At 47.1% G+C, this 25,128-nt stretch overlaps 1 protein-coding gene across 2 annotated transcripts in view; it reads left to right on the top strand.

Moving 5' to 3' along the window:
- The window catches only part of MTMR4 (myotubularin related protein 4), a 134,459-nt gene that overhangs the window by 4,318 nt on the left and 105,013 nt on the right, over positions 1 to 25,128 (top strand). For both annotated transcript variants that reach the window (XM_033921844.1, XM_033921845.1), the window contains exon 2: positions 11,555 to 11,640. In XM_033921844.1, coding sequence (XP_033777735.1) covers positions 11,626 to 11,640 — 15 coding nt within the window. In that variant the 5' untranslated portion in view covers positions 11,555 to 11,625. The remainder of the gene's footprint in view (positions 1 to 11,554; positions 11,641 to 25,128) is intronic.

Genomic DNA, 25,128 nt, shown 5'->3' with positions numbered 1-25,128 from the left:
ACCAAACCAAGTTGCTAGTACCTGGCAAAAACCCATATAGTAGCAGCATTCCATGTCTAGCTCAACAGCAGACTATAGACTTTTCTTCTAGGAACTTGTTGAAACCTTTTTTTAAACTAGCTACATTAACTGCTCTTACCACATCCTCTGGCTATGTGTTCCCTAGCCCAACAATTATTCTCTGAGTGAAAAAATATTTTCTCCTATTGGTAACTTCATCAAGTGTCACCTAGTCTTTGTAAATCTTGCTGCAGGTAAAAAAAAAAAAAATCAATCCACTTATACCCATTCTACACTACTCAGGATTTTGTAGACTCAATCATATGTCTCCTCAGTCTCTTTTCCAAGCTGAAGAGGCCTAACCTCTTTTCCAGTGCAATATATTCTGGATAGTGTCCCCATGGTTGCGTGCCATCTACAGAAGGAATCCACTCCAGACTTTTCCTTTTGCCTTTGCTGTACTTCACTGGCCCTTTATTGTTTGGCAAAGGCCTGGACAATCTCATGGATTCTGTGATTGACTGTCATCCTAAGACTCTCCCTGATAGCAGACCCAGGACCTCCAGAGATTCTGGTCACTCTGATTTTTGTGGCTCCCGGCGATGGCACCCTTATGCAAGTGCCACATTGCAGAGATTTTCCCAGGGCTCCCAGATGACAGTATGCTGGCTACAGGTGATCCCATCTTTGTACCTCCTGTTCTGCACCCTCTGCCAAAAAGGCACAATGACACCAGGCTGAGGGATGCCCCTCTACAGATAGGGGGCAGGCTCTCAGCCTTTATTCCTGCTTGGATTCACATTTTGTCTGACTAGTGGGTCTTGGACATTATTCGGTTGGGTTACAAGCTGGAATTTACCCAGCCTCTGGCGGATTGGTTTGATGGCTCTCCTACAGGTCACCCGGTCAAAGCGCTTCAAGGTTCAAGCCACTGTTCAGTTCTTGTTGGATATTCAAGCTATAGAGCTGGTGCCGCCCGAACATTCTGGTTCAGGCAGATACTCTGTAAACTTTATTGTGCCAAAAAAAGGCTCCAAAGTTTATAAGAACATAATAATAACTTTATTTTTCTATACCGCCAACACCCAAAAAGTTCTAGGCAGTAGAGAATGACACGTGGCTGTTACCCGCGGGTAACCCGCCAAAACGGTGAGGAAAAACCTGTGTTCACTGTGGCTAAGGGGACAAGGCCATTCACTGCCCTGTGGAGCGGTGAAGGCCTTGTCCCCGCAGTTAAGGGAGGGAACGCGCACGGTCACCTATTGCGCTCCCTCCCTCCTTACTGCCGCCGAGTTTAAACATCTCCCTACTCCCTCCCTGCCCCTTACCTTCATGGCTGCGATTTCTAAACTGCCTTCTTAGAGCAGCCGGAGCATTGAAGCTGCGTGTGGCTGCCATAAAGATCATCTCTCTGACGCAACCGGAAGTTGCATCAGAGACGACCTATCCGGCAGCCATATGCAACTTCAGCGCTCCGGCTGCTGTAAGAAGGAAATTTAGACATCGCTGGCCACGAAGGTAAGGAGCAGGGAGGTTTGTCAGCACAGTTGTCAGACTGGACCTGTTGTCCAGGAGGGGGGGTGCATGGCAGAAGCGGCTAAGAGGTGTTCTCGCTGCAGGGGGGGTGAAAGCGCTACGAAGGTAAGGGGCAGGGAAGGAGAAAGGGAGGAAAGGTGGGGTGGAGAGGAACAGACGCTGAAGGGAAATGGGAAAGAGAGAGTGGGGAGAAGATTCTGGCAGGGAAGAAGACAGAGATGCCAGACTATGGGGGGAGCGGAGGGAAGAAGATGGCTGCCAGACTAATTTGGAGGGGGGGAGAAAGGGAGAGGCACAGTAACAGAGCAAATGGAAAACGCAGAGAGAAGATAAAGTAGTATATTAGTTGTGTTGATAAAAATTTATTAACAAAGCTCTGCCAGCTAAACATCTCTCCAGTTCAGCAGCCAGAAATTTGATTTATAAGGAAGGAATAAGCTAAATATTGCAGTACTAAGGCTTGTATGGACGGTGACGGGGCGGTGAATGGGAATGCAGTGACGGTGAAGGGAATGGCGGTGAAGGGGACGGGGCAGTGACAGGGACAGATTTTTCCCCCGTGTCATTCTCTTACTAGGTGGCTCACAGAGTAAAAGTACTGAACATTCCAGTGATGATACAAAGCACACAAAAAATATAGTATAAAACTATAAGATAGTCATCAAGTAATAAATTTTTTGAACAAATAGGTCTTAACCAGTTGTTTAAAAGTAAAAGCTGCAGATTGTTGAATCAGAAAGTCTAACCATACTTGAACTTTACCTGCTTGATAAGCCAAAGATCGATCAAAAAGCACAGTTACTTACCGTAACAGGTGTTATCCAGGGACAGCAGGCAGATATTCTTGACTGATGGGTGACGGCACCGACGGAGCCCCGGTACGGACAATTTTAGAGTGATTGCACTCTAAGAACTTGGAAAGTTCTGGTAGGCCGCACTGCGCACGCGCGAGTGCCTTCCCGCCCGACAGAGGCGCGCGGTCCCCAGTTAGGATAAGCCAGCTAAGAAGCCAACCCGGGGAGGTGGGAGGGACGCAAGAATATCTGCCTGCTGTCCCTGGATAACACCTGTTACGGTAAGTAACTGTGCTTTATCCCAGGACAAGCAGGCTGCATATTCTTGACTGATGGGTGACCTCCAAGCTAACAAAAAGAGGGATGGAGGGAAGGTTGGCCATTAGGAAAACAAATTTTGCAAAACAGATTGGCCGAAGTGTCCATCCAGTCTGGAGAATGCATCCAGACAATAATGAGATGTAAAAGTATGAACTGAGGACCAAGTAGCAGCCTTGCAGATTTCCTCAATAGGAGTGGAACGGAGGAAAGCTACAGATGCTGCCATCGCTCGGACTCTATGGGCCGTGACAGAACCTTCCAGTGTCAGTCCGGTCTGAGCATAACAGAATGAAATGCACGCTGCCAGCCAATTAGACAACGTACGTTTAGAAACAGGACGTCCCAATTTATTCGGATCAAAGGACAGAAAGAGTTGGGGAACTGATCTGTGGGGTTTCGTACGCTCTAGATAGTAAGCTAGAGCCCTCTTACAATCCAAAGTATGCAGAGCCTGTTCCCCAGAATGAGAGTGAGGTTTTGGAAAGAAGACAGGCAGAACAATGGATTGGTTGAGATGGAATTCCGAGACAACATTAGGGAGAAGCTTTGGATGTGTACGCAGAACCACCTTGTCATGATGAAAGACCGTAAAAGGTGGATCTGCAACTAGTGCATGTAGCTCACTGACCCTCCTGGCAGAGGTAAGAGCGATAAGGAAAAGTATTTTCCAAGTGAGAAACTTGAAAGGAGTGGTAGCCAAAGGTTCAAATGGAGGCTTCATTAAGGTGGAAAGAACCACATTGAGATCCCAGATAACAGGAGGGGCTTTAAGAGGTGGTTTCACATTGAAAAGACCTCGCATGAACCTGGACACCAGGGGATGAGCTGAGAGAAGTTTTCCATGAACCGGCTCATGAAAGGCAGCAATGGCACTGAGATGGACTCTGATGGAAGAAGACTTAAGGCCAGAGTCAGACAAAGAAAGCAAATAATCCAACAATGTCTCCACTGCCAGGGAAGTGGGATCAAGATGGTGAAGAAGACGCCAGGAAGAAAATCTTGTCCACTTCTGATGGTAACATTGCAGAGTGGCTGGTTTCCTGGAGGCATCTAGAATGGAACGAACGGGCTGAGACAAAAGAGTATCATGAGAAGTCAGCCCGAGAGATACCAAGCTGTCAGGTGCAAAGACTGGAGGTTGGGATGCAGAAGGGTCTCCTGATGCTGTGTAAGCAGAGAAGGAAACAGTGGAAGAAGAAAAGGTTCCCTGGAACTGAGTTGAAGTAGAAGGGAGAACCAATGTTGCCTGGGCCACCTCGGAGCAATCAGAATCATGGTGGCTCGTTCCCTCTTGAGCTTGAACAAGGTTCTCAACATGAGAGGCAGAGGAGGGAAAGCGTACAGGAACAGATTGGACCAGTCGAGGAGAAATGCATCCGCTGCCAGACGGTGAGGAGAGTAGAGTCTGGAGCAGAATAGGGGCAGCTGGTGATTGTGAGGAGCTGCAAAGAGGTCTATCTGAGGAGTGCCCCATTGAGCGAAGATGGACTGTAGAGTGAAAGGATCGAGTGTCCACTCGTGAGGCTGGAGAATTCTGCTGAGCTTGTCCGCTAAGGAATTCTTTTCTCCCTGAATGTAGATAGCTTTCAGGAATAGATGGTGACTTATGGCCCAAGTCCAGATCTTCTGGGCTTCCTGGCACAAGAGGCGAGAGCCCGTCCCACCCTGCTTGTTGATGTAGTACATCGCAACTTGATTGTCTGTGCACAGCAGGAGAACTTGAGGAAAGAGAAGATGTTGGAAGGCCTTGAGGGCATAAAACATCGCTCTGAGTTCCAGGAAATTGATGTGATGCTTCTTTTCCTGGGCTGTCCAAAGGCCTTGAGTTTGGAACTCGTTCAAATGAGCTCCCCAGGCATAAGGGGAGGCGTCGGTGGTGATGACTAGTTGATGAGGAGGTAGATGGAGTAGAAGACCTCTGGAGAGATTTGAGGATATCAACCACCATTGTAGAGACTGACGAAGAGATGATGTGACAGATATGTGACGTGAGCAAGGATCCATCGCTTGGGACCACTGGGTAGCTAGGGTCCATTGAGGAGTGCGCAGGTGAAGACGTGCGAAGGGTGTGACATGAACTGTGGAGGCCATGTGACCCAAGAGTATCATCATTTGCTTGGCAGAGATGGAAAGTTGTAGAAGCACCTGCTGACACAGAGATTGAAGCGTTTGAAGACGGTTGGATGGCAGGAACGCTCTCATGAGGACTGTGTCCAAGACAGCTCCGATGAATTGAAGTCTCTGAGTGGGGATGAGATGAGATTTGGGTAGATTGATCTCGAACCCCAGAAGTTGAAGAAACTTGATGGTTTGGTTGGTGGCCAGGAGAACAGTCTGAGATGAATTGGCCTTGATTAACCAGTCGTCCAGGTAAGGAAAGACCTGAAGGTGGTGAGATCGTAGAAATGCAGCCACCACAATCAGACATTTGGTGAACACTCTTGGAGAGGAGGCAAGACCGAAGGGCAGCACCTTGTATTGGTAATGACAACGATTGATCATGAAGCGTAGGTACTGTCTGGATGCCAGATTGACCGGTATACGAGTGTATGCTTCTTTGAGATCGAGGGAACATAGCCAGTCGCCTTGATTGAGAAGAGGGTAAAGAATGGCCAGAGAAAGCATTTTGAATTTCTCTTTGACCAAGCATTTGTTTAGATCGCGAAGATCTAGAATGGGTCTTAGATCTCCTGTCTTTTTGGGGACTAGAAAATAACGGGAGTAGAATCCCTGCCCTCTCTGATCTAGAGGAACTTCCTCTATAGCGTTCAGGAGGAGGGATTGAACCTCTTGAAGAAGGAGGGAAGACCGAGGAGTGTTGAAAGCAGACTCTCTTGGCAGACTTTGGGCAGGAGGTGTCTGAAAGTTGAGAGAGTAGCCGTGGCGGATGATGTTGAGGACCCACAGGTCCGAGGTGATGATTTCCCAACGGCTTATGAAATGTATAAGGCGTCCTCCTATGGGCTGTGGAAGATGAGTAGAAGGAGGAAGATTGGCTATGTCCAGGAGAACCAAGTCAAAAGGGCTGAGTTGACTTTTGAGAAGGAGGAGGTTTCACTTGCTGTTGCTGCTGGGCAGGTCGCCTCTGTTGCTGCCTCTGACGCCTGGGTTGTTGCTGTGTTTGAGGCAAGGGACGAGCCACAAACCTTCGTTGGTAGGCTGATTGTTGACAAAAAGGCCTAGAAGGTGGGGTCTTCTTCTTTGTCTTAAGGAGAGTATCCCATCGAGTCTCATGAGCTGAAAGTTTCTGAGTAGTAGAGTCCATGGATTCTCCGAACAGCTCATCCCCTAAGCAAGGTGCATTGGCCAGTCGATCTTGGTGATTGATATCGAGTTCGGACACTCTGAGCCAGGCCAGTCGTCGCATAGCCACTGACATAGCCGTGGCTCTAGAGGTCAGCTCAAAAGTGTCATAGATTGATCTGACCATGAACTTGCGCAGTTGCAAGAGCGATGAAGAAGCTTGGCGAAAGGCTGATTTCTTACGGTCAGGGAGATATTTCTCAAAAGATGACAAACTTTGAATAAGATGCTTAAGATAAAAGGAAAAATGGAAAGCATAGTTTCCTGACCTATTGGCTAGCATTGCATTTTGATACAGCCTTTTGCCAAACTTATCCATGGCCTTACCTTCCCTGCCAGGAGGGACAGAAGCATATACACTAGCCCCTGTGGATTTCTTTAAAGTAGACTCTACTAATAAAGACTCATGGGGGAGTTGAGGCTTGTCAAAGCCTGGAATTGGTATAACCTTATATAAGGAGTCCAGTTTACGGGGAGCTCCTGGAATGGTCAAGGGTGTCTCTAGATTTTTGTAAAATGTCTCTCTTAAAATGTCATGGAGAGGCAGCTTGAGAAATTCCCTTGGAGGCTGGTCAAAGTCAAGAGCATCTAAAAATGCCTTGGATTTTTTGGATTCAGCCTCCAAGGGAATAGATAAAGAGTCACACATCTCTTTAAGAAAAGAGGTGAAAGAAGTTGCATCAGGCTTGGAAGATGGATCAAAACCAGAAGGATCCTTGTCCCCTGATGAACACTCTCCCTCAGAGAGGAAAGGCTCTTCTGAATCACCCCACAGATCAGGGTCCCTCACCTGAAAACTGCGGTCTCGTGACTCCGGTGTGGAGGGTTCTAGGTGTCGAGTTTTATGAGTCGACTTACCAGACCTCTGTGAACTGGTACCGGGAGATGTTAAGTGTGCCGGTGCCGATGTTTGAACAGCCTGGTGTCTCGGTTCCGGTGCCAAGACTGGCATTGAAACCGAAGAAGTGATGTGCCCCGGTACCGACAAAGTGGATGCCGATAAAGGGGGCTGCTGCACCGTCAGTACCGGCGGCTCAGACCGGACCGGGACTGGAAGGCTCGGAGTCAAAAGAGCAGGGAGTAGCTGTTGGAGTTGTTCCCTTAGCTGGACCTGCAGGACTGCGGCAATGCGCTCGTCCAATGAAGGCACCGGTACCGCTTTTTTCTTCTGCGGTACCTTGGGTGCCGCTCTACACTCCAAAGAGGAACCCGATGTCGAGGGGCTCACCTCATTCGGAGCGGAGCGCTTCCGTGGGCGCCTCGTGGTCGGCAGGATTGGACTCGCTGCTACTGAGACCGGAGGACGCTCCAACGGGGAAGGCTTCTTAGCCGGCTTACCTGCGGGATGCGACGCCGGCGTGGTATCGTGCGGTGTCGACGAAGTAGGTGCCGACTGAGATGGAGCCGACGTCGGTGCCGGTGGTGCGGAATCAGACATCTCGGCGCCGAACAATAACTGCTGCTGTATCTGGCGATTTTTAAGTGTTCTCTTCTTTAAAGTCGCACAGCGGGAGCAGGTAGATGCTCGATGATCAGGACCAAGACACTGCAGACACCAGTTGTGTGGGTCTGTCAGTGAAATTGGTCGAGCGCACCGCTGGCACTTTTTAAACCCGGGTTGAGGGGGCATGAAAGTGAATACGGCTTCTGCCAAATCGAAGGCCGAGGCCTCGATGATGGCAATAGGCCCCGCCGGGGTTAACCAAAAACTGAAGAAAATAAATTAATTTTTTTTTTTTTTTTTTTTTTTAGAAAAGAAAAGAAAGAACGGAAATAAAATTTCCAAACAGGTTTACGCGAGCGGGAAGGCGATTTTTTTTTTTTTTACTTAGAAAAAAAGGACTTTCAACAGCTGTTGAAAGAAACGCGTCTTCTTAGCTCCGCGGAAACTAAGAAACTGGGGACCGCGCGCCTCTGTTGGGCGGGAAGGCACTCGCGTGTGCGCGGTGCGGCCTACCAGAACTTTCCAAGTTCTTAGAGTGCAATCACTCTAAAATTGTCCGTACCGGGGCTCCGTCGGTGCCGTCACCCATCAGTCAAGAATATGCTGCCTGCTTGTCCTGGGATAATACTTTTTATAGTGTCAATTTTTGGGATTAGGAAAAGTAAATAAATCAGTAGACCTAGTCTAGTGGTCGGCAAACCGCAGCTCTTTAGCCACTTGAGTGCGGCTCTGCTAGAGAATGACATGTCACTAATCGGACATCTCCCTCCCTCCCCCTTACTTCACCATGGCGATTTTCTTTTCTTTTTGTCTTCCAACTGCCTGAGCCGGCTCTCATCAAGTCAAAACTTCTCTGATGCAGCTGGAAACAGGAAGTTGCATCAGAGGAGAAGTTTAGGCAGCCACATGCGACTTGATGAAAGCCGGCTCGGGCAGCTGGAACACACCCAAAAAAAAAAAAAGAAAATCGCCCCAAAGGTAAGGGGGAGGGAGGGAGGGGAGCTGCTGGAAGACATCTAGTAATCCTTGCAGGCTTGACTGCAGATTTCACCACTTTTCTATAGCACCCGACTGTTCCTCCTAGTCCCATACATCTATTGTATTTCTACTTAGTGTTCAGGAAACCCTGCGGCCCCGGTATGCTTGTGGGGCGCTGAAGGGAAATGGGCAAGAGAAGTGGAGAATGGGGAGAAGATGCTGAAGGGAAATAGGGAAGAGAGAATGGGGAGAAGACGCTGATTTATAAATTGACAATTGTACAGAATATTATTTCTTTTTATACTTTAATGAATTCAGTATAAAACTTCGAGGCTTGTGTGGATGGGATCAGATGGTTTGGGGGATGGGGACTGAGCAAGCGGGCGTGGGATTATGCGGTGCAGAGGAGGCTCAAGAGGGAGCCAGTCACAGCTTGTATGTACAGTGAACCTTATCAAAAGTACATTGAGAAATCGTCTTATTGATGAAAACCTGGAATCCTGCTCAAAATTAAAAATGACATACAAACCTGAGTTATCCAAACTTTCCAAGGAAATGCAAGGTCATTGTTCACATTAAATGCGTGTTTCGTCATATTTTTATTTTAATGTAAAAAAATATTTTTTTGTCAATAAATAAGATTATTATTGTGATATCTGGTTTTATTTAATGTTAGTAGCTAGTTTAAACCGACTCCTAAAAATATGGTTCTTGAAAAGAAATTTGGCTCTCAAAAGAAATCTTAATCGTTGTACTGCTGATCTTTGGCTGTTTTGACTGAGTTTGCCTACCACTGACCTAATCGAACAGTACAATTCAAAATGCACCACACACTCCCAAATGTTTTTATTGATTATGTATGTTTTTAGTAATCATATTTATTTATTGGTATATAATTTATTAGTTTTAACATTTGTATCCTTTCAAACCTGACACATGGCCATATCAGGTATCCGTTTTGTAATAAATCACTCACTTCCTGATATGATCGGTCTGCTTCTTGTTATTGCCACTGTGACTACTGCCTCTTGTGTTAAAAAGTGAGGTAATGGCAGGAAGCATGATGAAGACTGGAATCAAAATCATTTTATTTCATCAACATCTAGTGGCACACATGGAAAGACCCAACACGGCCATGTTTTGATTGCAACAATGCCTCCGTCAGGGGTCAAAAAACTGCTGTTCTAGAGTGCTTTTATGTTGGACACTTGGAGTTTCATATTCATTACGCTCTTTAGTTTTATGACCCCTGACATTGTTGTTGCCAAAATATGGCTGTATTGGTTCTGCCCATGGCACACTAGGGGCTCCTTTTACTAAGGTCTGCTAGCGGTTTTAACGCATGCAGCAGATTAGCGCGCTCTACCCCGCGCTATGCGGCTAAAACTGGCGCAAGCTCAATGCTGGTGTTAGTGTCTAGCGCGCATTGTATTGTAACATGCGCTATTCTGTTAAAGCCCTAACGCAGCTTATTAAAAGGAGCCCTAGGTGTTGATGAAATAAAGTGGTTTGGTTCCAGTTGTCTTCACATTTCGTACCATTGTCTCACTTTTTTTCTTTCTCTGAAGACAGTGCATGGCTTTTCATTATTTGCTCAGATGGCATTTAATGATCATTAAGATGGGGTTAAGAACAACCATGAATTATTTCTCTGGGACCCAGGAGCGCTAAGGGTTTGGGAAGAAAGGATGAAACAAGTTCACAAGAATGAAATTTTAATACAAGGGGAGTGGAAGGGGATTGGGACTTATATACCAACTCTTTGTAGTTTTACAACCACACTCAAGGCAGTTTACTTACAGGTACTTCAAGCATTTTCCCTATCCTGTGGGCTCACAATCTATCTAATGCAATGTTTTTCAACCTTTTTACACCCGTGGAGCGGCAGAAATAAAAGAATTATTTTGTGGACTGACAAATTACTAGGACTAAAATTTAAAAACCTCATTTCTGTCCCATCTCCGCGAGCTCGGTCACTTCAGTAACTAGAAAAATAGACAAATATAGTGCAAAATATAGACAGCAGATATAAATTCTCAAAACTGACACGTTTTGATCACTAAATTGAAAATAAAATAATTTTTCCTACCTTTGCTGTCTGGTGATTTCATGAGTCTCTGGTTGCGTTTCCTTCTGTTTGTGTATCCTTTCATTTCTTTCTTTCTGCACTCAGGCCCAAGAATTGTCCCTTTCTATTCCCTCCCTCTTTCCTTCCTATGCCTTTAGTGCCCCCGGTGCCTCCTTCCCATGCCTTTAGTGCCCCCGGTGCCTCCTTCCCATGCCTTTAGTGCCCCCGGTGCCTCCTTCCCATGCCTTTAGTGCCCCCAGTACCTCCTTCCCATGCCTTTAGTGCCCCCAGTGCCTCCTTCCCATGCCTTTAGTGCCCCCAGTACCTCCTTCCCCATGCCTTTAGTGCCCCCAGTGCCTCCTTCTTATGTCCCTCTCATTGCCTTCCACACTTTGTCCCACCCCCACCCCAGAAGCTAGCCTGCCTGCCTGTCTACCTCTTTCCCTCCCTCCCTAGCCAAAGCCAGCCTGCTTGCCTGCCTATCTCCTTCCCTCCCTGCCGCACAAAAAAAGCCTCCCTCCTTCCTTTCCCCAGGTCAGCTGCTATCTTACCGCCCTGCTGCTGCTGCTAAAGCCGACAGGAAGTCTTCTTTCTGACGTCGGAGAGGACATTCTGGGCCAGCCAGTCAGTGATTGGCTGGCCCAGAACGTCCTCTCCGACGTCAGAATTGTCGGCTTTAGCAGCAGCAATCTTGCCGGCCCTGCGCGGACCGTCAGAAATTTCCTGCGGACCGGCGGTTGAAGAACAGTGATCTAATGTAACTGGGGAAGTGGAGGATTAAGTGACTTGCCCAAGGTCACAAGGAGCAGCGCGGGGTTTGAACCCACAACCTTAAGGTGCTGAGGCTGTAGATTTAGCCACTATGCCACATTCTCCACAAGGTATAATGTGAGGTTTTAAGGATAGACTTGGGGGCAAGAACAGAAAATATGTCTTTGAGAGGGTGGTGGATGCATGTAGCAGCCTCCCAGTGGAAGAGATGGAGACACAAAGCAGTCGCAAAATTTAAGAAAGCCTGGGTCAAGCACAGAGATTTTTAGTTATGAAGAGGTAAAGGGGGAGTCCATGAAGCGTGTATTCATTTGTGGTTCCTTTTTCTTCTTACTGTAGGTGACTTGGAAGAGAAGTGGTAAGAAAGAGAGGAAAGAACGAGTGGCATATCAGTTCAGCACCTGCAGGAAATGCTTGAGATAATGGTGAGTTTGGAACAAGCTGTGGATAGACCTCCATTTGTGACCTCCCTCCTTATAGCTAAGCAAAATATTTAATTCCCTCATTTCCTACCTGGCTAATGCGCTGTGATTTCTGGTTTTCTCTGTCCTGTTTGGTTTCTGCTCTGTTATAGGATTTTGGTGACGGGACTTAAGTGCGTGAGACAGACACGCGCCAACAATTCAGCGCAAAACTTCAACGCACCACAGAAAAACCTTCTTTTAAAGGGCTCTGACGGTGGGAAACCCTCCACTCTACATAATAAGGATCGCGCTGCCGTGTTGGGGGGTGTAACCCCCCACATTATACTGAAAACTTAACTTTTTCCCTAAAAAATAGGGAAAAGTTAAGTTTCCAGTATAATGTGGCGTTACAACCCCCCCCCCAATGCCAGCGCGATCACTATTAAGTAAAGTGGGGGGGTTCCCCTCCAACACCCCCGTCGGAGCCCTTTAAAAGAAGGTTTTTCTGTGGCGCGCTTAAGTCTGCGCTCGTTTGTCGGCGCACGTCTGTCTCACGCGCTTAAGATTATGAACCGGGATTTTTCCTCAGAAACAGAAAAAGTTTGTTCTGCTTCTAGGAATTTTCCTCAAAATGTTTCTCATTTTTGTCTAGTTCAGAATTTTGTGCAGAGCTCAGACCAACTGTAAAAGCTCTATTTACTATTAGTCTTCAGTGTTCTCCCTAGAAATTGTTTCCAGCCGGGTGGCATGAAAAAGTAGCCGGGTGGGGCAGAACGGGGAAATTTGGTGGTGTACTATTTTTATTAGTTAATTATTATTAATTATTTTCCATTGCTCAATTTGACTTCCTTTTTTAAGGTTTGACACTTGTGCCAGAATATTTTTATTAAATTTAAGAAGTATCTAATTCTATAAGTGAATAATTAGATATTTGCCCTATTTCAAATGGTATAGATGGAAAAAAAGGGAAATACTTTAATGAAGTCATTAGGTTCAATGTAGCCATTTATTTCTGCATTAATTTAAACAACTAAAAAAAAAAGATAACTATAGCTCATCCAGTCATACAAGAAACGGCTATACAGCATCTCTAATAATGTTTTGATCAATAGGTTCCTTCCTGAGGTCTCGCTGAGGATATGAAATAGATGCGATTCCCACTTCCAGACCTCTTCCACATAATTTATGGAGAGGTGTTACTGAGCCTTGAAGGAGACCTGTGTGATTGCACTACAGCAAAATAAAAAAGTAGCAGATAAAGATCAAAGTGAGAGCTAGGGCAAAACAGTTTAGGTAAAGATACAGGTAATAATTAGCAATGTATTAAAAATATTTTATTTTTATTTGCTTATAATGTCACGTACGTAGGTCCCCCAACTCTCATCATGAAGCCACCTTCTTAGCTCCTTCATCTCCTACTCTGCTCTTCTCTCAAACTCTCCCCCTGCCTGACACCCCCTTCCCCTAACCTCCTCGACCCTGCAAATGCCCGCAGTACCTGCCCTGGCCTCAGAATCCCCACGCTGATACGCCCCAAACACCACCCATCCTATAAAAACCCTCGTAAAGTCAACCACGCCTCCCTAAAACCTGTCCCGCTTCCACTCTTCTCTGACCCTGCCTCTGATTCTCTCACCCCAGTCCCGACACTTTATTGCAATGCCAGATCCGCTTGTAATAAGATTCAAATCTTGAAGGACCTACTCGAGGATTCAGACCCCGGATTCCTATTCATCACAGAATCTTGGATCACAAAAGATGACCAATTTACTCAAAACGAACTTTGCTCCCACGGCTACGTAGGCCTCTTCTCTCCCAGAACTAACCGAAAAGGAGGCAGCCTGGTTCTCCTTTTAAAATTATTCTTCAATGTCCAGCTCCTTGAAAAGGGCAGCCTCTCCTCATTAGAATAAGTTTCAAGTTTATTCATATATTTGATTAAACGCTTATCCTAGGATACTAAGCGTTGTACAATGATAATAAAAACTTTTATAGACAAACAAATAAGTCAGACATGCTAGCCTCAGTTAACGATGAGTACCACCCTCATCCACTGGGTATCCTGCTCCTATACTGCCCACCTACCCCTTGGAACAATTCCTCAGAACTCGTCTTTGAAACCATAACAAACGCCTTCCTCAAATTTCAAAGATTACTGATCATCGGAGACATCAATCTCCACCTTGATGATGTCACCAGCAAGGACGCATCTGAATTTAATAGCTTCCTCTCCTCTTTAGGCTTTCCCCCTCTCACTCTCTCCCCTACCCACGAAAAAGGCCACACACTAGACCTCATCAGTTTTCTGGATCTCACTACTCACAAAACCTCAACCACTGACATTCGCTGGGAAATCGTTCCCTAGTCCGATCACTTCCTAGGGGCTTTCTGTCTCTCAATCTTCATGTCACATTTTGGGCCCCCATCCCGCACCTCAACTTCTATCACCTTCCGCAAAAAAATCTCGAGCAATCTGTTCTGGACCAATTTTCTTAACAAATTCTCCCCCACCCCTAAACCTGCAGAACCAGAAACAAACTGGCAAAACTGGGTCGCCCTCTCCGAGTCCACCTTCCTTTCCCTCGCCCCTCTCTCCACTAAAACCATCTCCTATTCCCACAAGGCCCCTTGGTACCTCCCATACCACAGAGAACTGAAACAGAAATGCCGAGCTCTGGAACGAAAATGGAAAAAATCTAAATCCCCTACAGACAGACACTCCTGGAGGATCAATATTAAATTCTACAATACTGTTCTAAAAAAAGCAAGGAAAAACTTCTACGGTGACAAAATCTCCAAATCCAACAACCAGACTAGCACATTATTTAACATCTGGCGTTCCTTAACCTCCAAAAATGCCTCCATCCTCCCCTCCTCCCCCTCAGCCGATTCTCTGGCAAAGTTCTTCAGCGACAAGGTCTCCACCTTGAGGCGCTCCTTCCCTCCTGCAATCTCCTACAAATCTCTGATACCAATCGACCCCAAACCTATCCTTACAGACTCCTACCCTATCCCAGCTGACAGATCCTGGTCTTCCTTCAAACTTGTTTCTGAAACCCTGGTCCATAATCTCTGCCTCAAATTGAAATCCTGCAATTGTACCTTGGATCCATTCCCTGCCTACCTTTACGAGAACACTCCCCCTCAGGCCATCTCATCTCTTACCATTCTCATAAACTCCGCCCTCCATTCGGGTCTATTCTCCCCAGAAATGAGCAATATCTCCTTAACCCCACTACTGAAAAAACCTGATCTAGACCCCTCTACACCTTCCAGCTACCACCCAATAGCAAACATCCCTCTCCTTACCAAGATGCTAGAATCCATCATATCTACTCAACTATCTTCCTACCTTGAAAAATTCACCATTCTGCTACCCTACCAATAAGGCTTCCATCCCAACTTCAGCACCGAATCCCTTCTGTCTTAATCTCAAAAGTTCAACATCTCCATTCTCGCAACAAGTTCACCGTCCTCCTTCAATTCGACCTCTCTGCAGCTTTTGATGTCGTCCATCATATCCTATTTTACCAACTCACCGAGATAGGCATTAATTCCATAGTCCTTGACTAGTTCTCAAAGTTCTTACGCTCCCGCTCCTACACAGTCAACATGAAGGGCACTTCTTCCTACCCCTGGAACCCGATCTGTGGAGTCCCACAAGGCTCACCTCTCTCCCCTATCCTTTTCAACATTTATATGTCCTCCCTTAAACTCCTCCATCTCTCCCCCCTTGAAACACTTTACACTTACACAGATGACATCTTTGTCCTCCTTGAGACCGACCGGAACCTCACCAACCTCTCTGCGAACATATCCTCATGTATATCAAACCTTCAATCCTGGGCCCACACTGTGCAGATGAAACTGAACGAATCCAAAACAAAACTTCTCTGGCTCGGCCCAAAATTGGACCAACTGCCCACCATGGCCCCTCTGTCCTCTGACCCCACTCTGCATCTTGAATACTCAAGTAAAATTCTGGGAGTCATCATTGACTCTACACTTTCCTTCAATGATCACCTCAACTCCCTAATAAAAAAATGTTTCTTCAGCCTTCATATGCTGAGGAAAGTGAGAACCTGTTTCCATCAAAAACACTTTGCCATCCTTGTCCAATCCACCATCCTTTCCAGACTGGACTATTGCAACTCCATCTACCTAAGCCTAACAAAGAAAAACCTTCAAAGACTCCAGCGGAATCAGAATGCCGCTGCTAAGCTTATCTTCGCAAAAAGCAAATTCGACCACGTCTCACCGCTTTTGTCCAAGCTCCACTTGCTTCCGATAATCTCCAGAGTCCACTTCAAATGTGCCTGCCTTACTTTCAAGATCCTACACGGCATCCTCCCCCCCTTTATTCCTCTTTCTTGGAATTCCTCTAACCCCAATTCCACCAGATCCACCCAAAAACTGAAACTCTCCTTTCCCTCTCTAAAAGGCGTCTCCCTTGTAAGAAAACTAGGTTCCTCCCTCCCTTTTAGAATCACTGAGCTCTGGAACAACCTTACCTCCCCTCTTAGGAATCTGAGCTCCCTCCAACTCTTCCGTAAACATCTGAAAACCTGGTTATTCTCAAAAATGTAACTCTTCTTCCCTCTCTGATTATTCTAGTCCTCTAAATTTCCTCTTCATCCTTCCCTCCTTTGGAGTTCCTTTCTACCCTAACTCCTGTTAACCATGTCGAGCTTTGCGAATGTAGAGATGATGCGGTATACAAACTTAAGGTTTAGTTTAGTTTAGAATAGGGTCATTAAATCCAGTGACGTACCTAGTATATATGACAGCCAGTGCTGATCATTTTTTTAACAACAACCTCTTCTATATAAAAAAAAAGTTATTTTTAGTAATAATCCATGAGTCACACAACAAGGGTGCACCTAGGAAAAGGCAGCATCTTAAACATTGCAGTGAGCACTAGAACACCAACACACGCATTGTAAAACTAAACAAGCCAGATCCTGCAGTCAATGCTAACAGAAGACCATGTCCTTTTTATACACACAGAACACAGATACACCCTCGCCCAATATGGAATAATCACTAACTAAAAATAGAAATATGTAGACAGAGGTTAAACTAAACCGCCAAGAAACCAGACTCTATATACAATGCAACACCACAGAAACAGTGACACGTCCCCTAATACTGTGCAAAATATAAAGACAGTACAGTGGTGCCTCACACAATGAACTTAATTCGTTCCAGGAGCAAGTTTGTTATGCGAGAAGTTCGTTATGTGAAACGCGTTTTCCCATAACAATACATGTTAAAAAAAATAATTCGTTCTGCAGCATAAAATATGCTAAGATGACATAAAAAAAGATAAATTTGTCAAAATGGTGAAAATGGTGGTCTTGCTGAGGCCAAACTCTTTGACGAGGTCACACTGTTTTACCCCACATTCACTCCTTCTAATTATTTCCCGTTTCATTTCAACAGAAATCACCTTCCTGCTTTTTTTAGAAGCCATGATATATAAAAAATATTGAGTTTATCTTAAAAGGACGACTGTATACAGTGAGAGAGGGCAGTTAAGCGCAGTGACTAACGACTGCCTGCAGTGCCTGCGCGGAAGGATGCAATACATCGGCAGCTCGGGCGACTTCGTTGTGTGAAACGAAGTTCGTTGTGTGAAACGAAGTTCGTTGTGTGAAACGAAGTTCGTTGTGTGAAGTTCGTTGTGTGAATCAAGACATGAAGTTCGTTGTGTGCAGCGTTCGTTGTGCGAGGCGTTCGTTATGCGAGGCACCACTGTAGATGTAAATTTGAAAAAACTGATACATAACAATCACCACTTTACAAATTAACAAATAGAAATAAAACAAATAACAAGAAATAAGAAAATACCATTTTATTGGACTAATCCATTTTTCAATTAGCTTTCAGAGGCCAAATCTTTCTTCAAGACAGTACAGTATACTGCTGTTATGGTATCCTGTCCTGACCTGAGGAAAGGAGTTTAGTCCCAAAAAATTTGCCTTATTTCCATTTCCTATTTATAGACTTTTATCAATACAGTTACATGGCTACTTGATTCTACATAAAGCAACAAAAAAATTTATTTCTACTTTTTGTCGTTTCTGCTTTAATCATCTGCTCTTCGCTCTCTTCTTTCTATTCAGCGTTTGTCCTCTCTCCCTTCCATGCAACATCTGCCCTCTCTCTTTGCCCCTTCCACCCAGCCTCTGCCCTCTCTCTCTACCCTTTCCATCCACTTACTACTCTGTCTGCCCTTTCCATCCAGTGTCTGCCCTTTCTCTCTTCCATATGGCATCTTCCCTCTTTCTATGTCCCTTCAATAAACTGTATATCCTGTGCCGTTTCTCTCCTTTGTACATGATTCATTCCAACTTCACTCCCTCTCCATTTTTTTGTCTCCACCCTCTCCCCTATGCTCTGGCATCTCTCTCTTCTCCCTTCCTTCCCACTCCACTCCATGGTCTGGCATCTCTATCTCCTTCCATTCTCTCCCCCATGCCCTGGCATCTCTCTCCTCTCCTATCTCTCCCTTTCCCTCCTTGCCCTGGCACCTCCTCTCCTTCCCTTTCCCTCTGGTCTGGCATTTGTCTCCTTAGTTTCTGTTCCTTCCCCTATGCCCTTTGATCTCTCTCCTCTCCTTCCATCGCCCCCACACCATCCATTATCTGGCATCTCTGTTCCTTCCTTTCTCTCCCTCCCTCTCCCCTGGTTTGGCATCTGTCTCCTTCCCCCCCATATGCCCTGACATTTCTCCCTTTATGGTCTGGTGTCTCCTTTCCTTTCCCTCCCTCCCTCCCATTGTCTTGGCGTCTCTTTTTCCTCTCCCTTCCCTGGTCTTCCTCCCCCCACCATTAGATGCAACAGCAGCAGCATTTCTCTCCCCTACTAATTGGGTGCAGCAGCACTTCTCTTAATCCCCCCTCAACCTGTAGATTTGCTACAGGCTAAGGCAGGAAATAGATCAGCGATGGAGGGAAGCTTACAGCTTGGTGTTCTTGCTTGCTTGTGGTCTTCCTAACTACCGGGTTCTGCCTTTGCAGAAACAGAAAGTAGGCAGTACCCGGCAGCGCGGAAAGCCCGAAGCAAGCAAAAACACCAAGTTATAAGCTTCCCTCCGTTGCTGGCCTATCTCCCGCCTTAGCCTGTAGGGAATCTATTTCTTGGACCTGCTTTATTCCTCTTAGGCACCTTCTCCATCCTTTTTCCGTGTGCCAGCAGCAATTATTTAAACACGCAGCTGCTAGCTTCCGCCTCTCCTCTTTCTGATTGGCTCTCCTGCACAAAGATAAACCAATGTCCTGCAGAAACAGATCAGCCTGTCTTGTGCGATCAGCAGCAGAACAAAAGCAAACACAACATTGGGGTTCTCCCTGTTTTGCGCACTCGGTCGTAATGAGCCTACAACCTCTGCCTCCAACTGTGACCGTAAAAACCGATCAGCAGTAGGAGAAAAAAAAAAGTTGAAAACCCGCTTGCTGGTGCTTAAAAAAAAGAGAAAAAAAGTCAGGCTGAGGCGAATTTGCGACCGAGATGATAGCCGGGCGCTCACCTAAATTAGCTGGGTGGAGCACCTGGCTAAAAGGCACTAGAGAGAACACTGGTCTTGGTGGTAATTTAGATAGTATTGGAGATTGGTTTCATAACTAACACTGTCCACTAGTGCTGCCCGATTCAGGAAAAAAATTTCGAGTCGTTTCGATTCAGTCTATTGAATCAATTTTTTAATTCGATTTTCCTTCCCAATTGGGTGTTTTTTTCAAACATCCTGGTAGGTTTATTTTATAGCCTCTTCACCCCCATTGCCTTCTCCTAGCCACACTGGCGCTGTGGTGTAAACAAAATAAACAAACAAAAAAGACTTTTCCTCTCTGTTAAATCCTAGCTCACGTTTGCAGTCTAACACCAGCTCTGGCAGGATACACGTTTCAAATCTGACATTGTAATCACAAAACAGAAAATAAAATTATTTTTTCTACCTTTTGTTGTATGGTCGTTATTCAAATCTTGTTGGTCCCAGGCTTTAGTTGTCTTCTGATAACTTGCTTGCCAGGGTCTCCTTCTTTCTCCATGCTAACCATCCATCTTCCATATCTGTCCTCCCCTTCCGTTTCCCTTCCCTCCCCTGGAGGTCTGGCATTTTTCCTTTTTTTCATTTCCATGCACATATCCACCTTTTCTCAACTACCCTTTCATCCAGCATCTCTCCCTCCTTCCCCACCTCCCCAGGGTCCACCATCTCTCCCTTTCTTTTTCCAACTACCCTCCTATCCAGTATCTCTACCCCCCCCTCCACACCATCCCTTGTGTCCAACTTCTCTCCCTTTCTGTTCCTTCCCTCCCTAAATCCCATTGTCTACCATCTCTCTCCCTCCTCTGTTTTTAGACCCATTATTTCTTCCTCCCCCCCCAAGTCCGGCATATGCATGTCTCTTTGAACCCCCCCTTCCCTCCCTCTTTCCGTGTAATTCTACACCAGGGACCCCGCCCATGAAGGCCTGCCTGTCCCCCCTGAAGGCCTGTACCATCATCCCCGAAGGACTGTGCAAGTTTCCAAGTTTCCAAGTTTATTAGTTTTTAATATCCCGATCATAAAATGAATATCTGACCGGTTTACAATTATAATTAAAGAAAATTAAAAGAAAGAAATAAGAAAGAGTGTGAAAGAGTAGATAGAGTGAACGAGTATGACATTTACAGACAAACTAGAAAGTGAGGAAAGATGGGGAGGTGGGAAAAGTTACATAATTAAAGAAGAAAAAAGGAAATAGAGGGGAAGGGGATGATACATAAGGGACCTGACCTCCAGCACATCCATTTATCTAATATCTGCAGCCTGCAGAGAAGATTGCCAGTGCTAGCGATCTTTGCAAGCTGCCATAGGTCTTTGGAGCTGTCTTCCCTCTGCTGTGGTTTTGCCCCTTCTCTGACGTCAGAGGCAGGATCGCGGCAGAGGAAACAGCTCCGAAGGCCTATGGCAGCTTGCAAAGATTGCTAGCACCGGCGATCTCTGCAGGCTGCTGATGTTAGGTAAATGGATGCGCGGGAAGCCGAACACCAGCACTTCCCAACTGACCCTCGCCCTCTAAAGCAGGTACGATAGCAGCCTGCCAGCAAGAGGCAGTGCTGCCACTCCTGCTTTATGGGGGAGGGTAAGTTACCGAATAAGCCGATTTTTTTTAATTTTTATTTTAAATCGATTCACCCGAAGTGAATTGGTGAACCGATTCGAATCGTGAATCGGGCCGCACTACAGTCCACAGATCTCTAGTTGTTTAGGCTCTCCCTCCAACCCCTAGACATACTACCTGTAAAATCCATTCTCTACAACTCTCCTTCAGTTGCTTCAAACAAAAGAAAATCATTGCTGATTGAGATTACTAGGTTCAGACCTTATTCATCCCAGCATTCTCTAGGTCAACTCCCAGGCTTACCCTGATCCTCCCAGGGCTTCTGCTCCAAGTGTTGCACACTAAAACATTCTGCGTCTACAATAGAATCCCTATTAATCAGTATTCAAGCAACCGGCATTCTTGCTCAACTGACAAAAAAAAATAATTCCCGAAGTGGCACTTGGCCTGAGCTGCGAACCTCCCCCTCTCCAGCACCGAAGCAGCAGCAATGGTCCTGAGCTGTGAGCCCCTCCTCCCTTTAGCCCCGAAGCAGCGGTTCTGAACTGTGAATCCCCTTTCTCCCCCCTGAAGCAGCAATCCTGAGCCACGAACCTCTCTTTCCTCTGTCCAGCCCCAAAGCAGTAGTAGCACCATTCCTGAGCTATGAACCTCCCATCTCCCCCTCTAGCCCTGAAGCAGCGCAGTGGTCCTGAGCTGTGAACTCACTTCCTCCAGTCCTCCCTCAAGCACTGAAGCAGCGGCAGCAGTCCTGAGCTATGAATCCCCTCTCCAGATTCGAAGCAGCAACAGCGGTCCTGAGCCACAAATCTCCCTTCCCTCTGTCCAGCCCCGAAGCAGCAGTCCTGAGCCATAAACCTCCCCTCCCTCCATCCAGCCCCAAAGCAGTAGCAGCACCAGTCCTGAGCCATGAACCTCCCATCTCTCCCTCTAGCCCTGAAGCAGTGGCAGTGGTCCTGAGTTGTGAATCCCCTCTTCCAGATTCGAAGCAGCAGCAGCAGCAGCAGCAGCAGCGGTCCTGAACAGTGAACCTCCCCTCCCTCCCTGCAGCTCCGAAGCAGCAACAGCAGTCCTGAGCTGTGAACCCCCCCTCCCTCCCTCACTTACTGAAGCAACAATGGCAGCTGGTCAGCAGAAGCAGCGCTGAAAACAGGCTGTTTGCAGCTAGTCCCGGCAGGGCCTTTCCTCTGATGCGTCATTTCCGACTGGGCCTGGCCGTGAGCAGCCTGTTTTCAGCACTGCCTCTACTGACCGGCTGCCGCTGCTACTTTAGTAAATGAGGGGGTTCCAGGAGGGCAGAAGGGAGATGAAGGTGGACCAGAAGTGTGTGTAGGAGGAGGGTCCAGCAGGGGAAGGGATATGGATAGATGCTGGACACATAAGTGGGGGGAGAGAAAGTGACCCAGTAAGAAGTTAAGAATAGTTTCTGGCCATACAAGTGGGGGTGTGGGGATGAGAGAGTGAGGTGGGAACCTGGGAGACGGTCGAGTGTCGAGAGGAATGCTTCGAAGAATGTCTGGAGCGATGCCCCTCCCGATGCCTGGAAGGGGATCGAGCCCGTCTGTGAGAAACTGGGTCAGATGCCTCCAAGGAGCAGATTGGACTCGATGCCGTCGATCGCAGAGGCGGCAGAGTCGGCGCCTCCCCCGACGCCGCCCAGGTTTCATAGGGGGTTCGGAAGAACTCGTCCTGCTTCCTGCTATGCCCAGGACTGGGTGGCCCCGAAGGTGGATGCCATACTGAGTCATGGGGCGGAGTAATCGGTTCCAAGGGAGGCAGGTCACTAAATGAGGCTTTCCTCGAGGGGATGGACTCCAAGGGAGGCATATCACTAAGGGAGGCCCTCCTCGAGGGAATCGGTTCTAAAGGAGGTACAGCGCTAATGGAGGACCTCCTCGAGGACCCAGACACCGCTCCTCCTCGCCGAGCAACGAGGTCGTGCGGCGAGGAGGAGGAGGAGGGGGCGGTCCGCCCCTCGAAGCCGAAGCTGGAAGGTCACCCTGGATGGTGGCAATCAGCCGAGGCCCCATGGTCTGCATGAGCTCCACGAACTGAGCCTCCAGGATGGACCGCAACGAAGTCGATATGGAGGAATCCGCACCAAAAGGGGGCCCTTCTGCACGGTCTCCGCGCTCCTTGGGTGCTGCGTGCTTCTGCTTGCCAGTCTTCGGCACCTTGAGCACCACTGGTGGAACTGTCGGGGTCGATACCTGCTCCGAGGAGACGGATGAAGGCACCGGCGCCGAAGTCGGGGCCGAAACCGGTGTGAACGATGCCGGTTTCAGGAGGCCCGAAGCAGCCGGGGAGGCAGAGGGCTTCGCCGAAGGAGTCGAAGCACCCGTCGATGTCGAAGCTGCAGGATCCGATGAAGCTTCCATCTTGAACATGGACTCCCACAGCAGACAGCGACGCTTAAACACTCTCGCCGTCAGAGTGGAGCAAGGCCGGCACGATTTCGGGAAGTGATCCGGTCCCAGACACTGTAAGCAGCGTCGATGAGGGTCCGTGAGCGAAATCGCGCGCTGGCACTTGCTACACTTTTTAAAACCGGTAATCGGCCGGGACATAGGCCAGAAAAGCTCCGCCGCAAGGTCGAAGGCGCGGGGCCCTAGCCACGCGGCCGACCCGGTATCGGAAGGAAAAATTTTTTTTTTTTTTTTTTAAAAGAAATCAAAGAAAGAAATAAATGCACAGGAGAGCCAAAAGAACTCAACCCGTGGCAAAAAAGAGATTCAATGGGTGCAAATTGAAGATAGACTTCTCAGCTCCGCGGAAGAAAAAGAACTGAGGAGACATGCCCGGTGCATCGGGCGGGAAGGCACTGGCGCATGCGTGGTGCGGGCATCTCGAAACTTCTGAGTTTCTTCAAGCAAGACATGCTTGCAAGATGTCCGTATCGGGGCTCTGTCGGATGACATCACCCACTAGTGAGAATACCTGCCTGCTTGTCCTGGGATAAAGCGGAACTACTGCAGCAAATTTACAATATATCCCTGAAAACAGGCATGATCCCGGAGGATTGGAAGATAGCCAACATTACGCCCATCTTTAAAAAGGGATCAAGAGGTGACCCAGGAAACTACAGACCGGTGAGTCTGACCTCGGTCCCGGGGAAAATGGCGGAAGCACTGATAAAAGAAAACATCGATGAACATTTTGAAAGAAACAAACTTCTGATAACGAGCCAACATGGTTTCTGCAAGGGGAGATCGTGCCTAACAAACTTATTGCACTTCTTCGAAGGAATTAACAAACGGATGGACAGAGGAGACCCCATAGACATCATATATCTAGATTTCCAAAAAGCCTTTGACAAGGTGCCCCATGAACGCCTACTCCGGAAACTGAAGAACCATGGGGTGGAAGGAGACGTACATAGATGGATCAGAAACTGGTTGGTGGGTTGGAAACAGAGGGTAGGAGTGAAGGACCACTACTCGGATTGGAGGAGGGTCACGAGTGGGGTCCCACAGGGCTTGGTGCTTGGGCCGCTGCTATTTAATATATTCATAAATGATCTAGAAACAGGGACGAAGTGTGAGATGATAAAATTTGTGGACGACACCAAACTATTTAGTGGAGCGCGGACTAAAGAGGACTGCGAAGAACTGCAAAGGGACTTGAACAAACTAGGGGAATAGGCGACGAGATGGCAGATGAAGTTCAACGTTGAGAAATGTAAATTATTACATGTGGGAAACAGAAACCCGAGGTACAACTATACGATGGGAGGGATGTTATTGAATGAGAGTACCCAAGAAAGGGACTTGGGGGTAATGGTGGACATGACAATGAAGCCGATGGCACAGTGCGCAGCGGCCGCTAAGAAGGCAAATAGAATGCTAGGCATAATCAAGAAGGGTATTACAACCAGAACGAAAGAAGTTATCCTGCCGTTGTATCGGGCGATGGTGCGTCTACATCTGGAGTACTGCGTCCAATATTGGTCGCCGTACCTTAAGAAGGATATGGCGATACTCGAGAGAGTTCAGAGGAAAGCGACACGTCTGATAAAAGGTATGGAAAACCTTTCATACGCCGAGAGATTGGAAAAACTGGGACTCTTTTCCCTGGAGAAGAGGAGACTTAGAGGGGATATGATAGAGTCTTACAAGATCATGGAGGGCACAGAGAGAGTAGAGAGGGACAGATTCTTCAAACTTTTGTAAAATAAAAGAACAAGAGGGCATTCGGAAAAGTTGAAAGGGGACAGATTCAAAACGAATGCTAGGAAGTTCTTCTTTACCCAACGTGTGGTGGACACCTGGAATGCGCTTCCAGAGGGCGTAATAGGGCAGAGTACAGTACTGGGGTTCAAGAAAGGATTGGACAATTTCCTGCTGGAAAAGGGGATAGAGGGGTATAGATAGAGGATTACTGCACAGGTCCTGGACCTGTT

The sequence above is a fragment of the Geotrypetes seraphini genome, chromosome 15 (assembly GCF_902459505.1).
Source record: "Geotrypetes seraphini chromosome 15, aGeoSer1.1, whole genome shotgun sequence".
NCBI lineage: Eukaryota > Metazoa > Chordata > Amphibia > Gymnophiona > Dermophiidae > Geotrypetes > Geotrypetes seraphini.
This window is presented reverse-complemented; position numbering and strand designations above follow the sequence as displayed.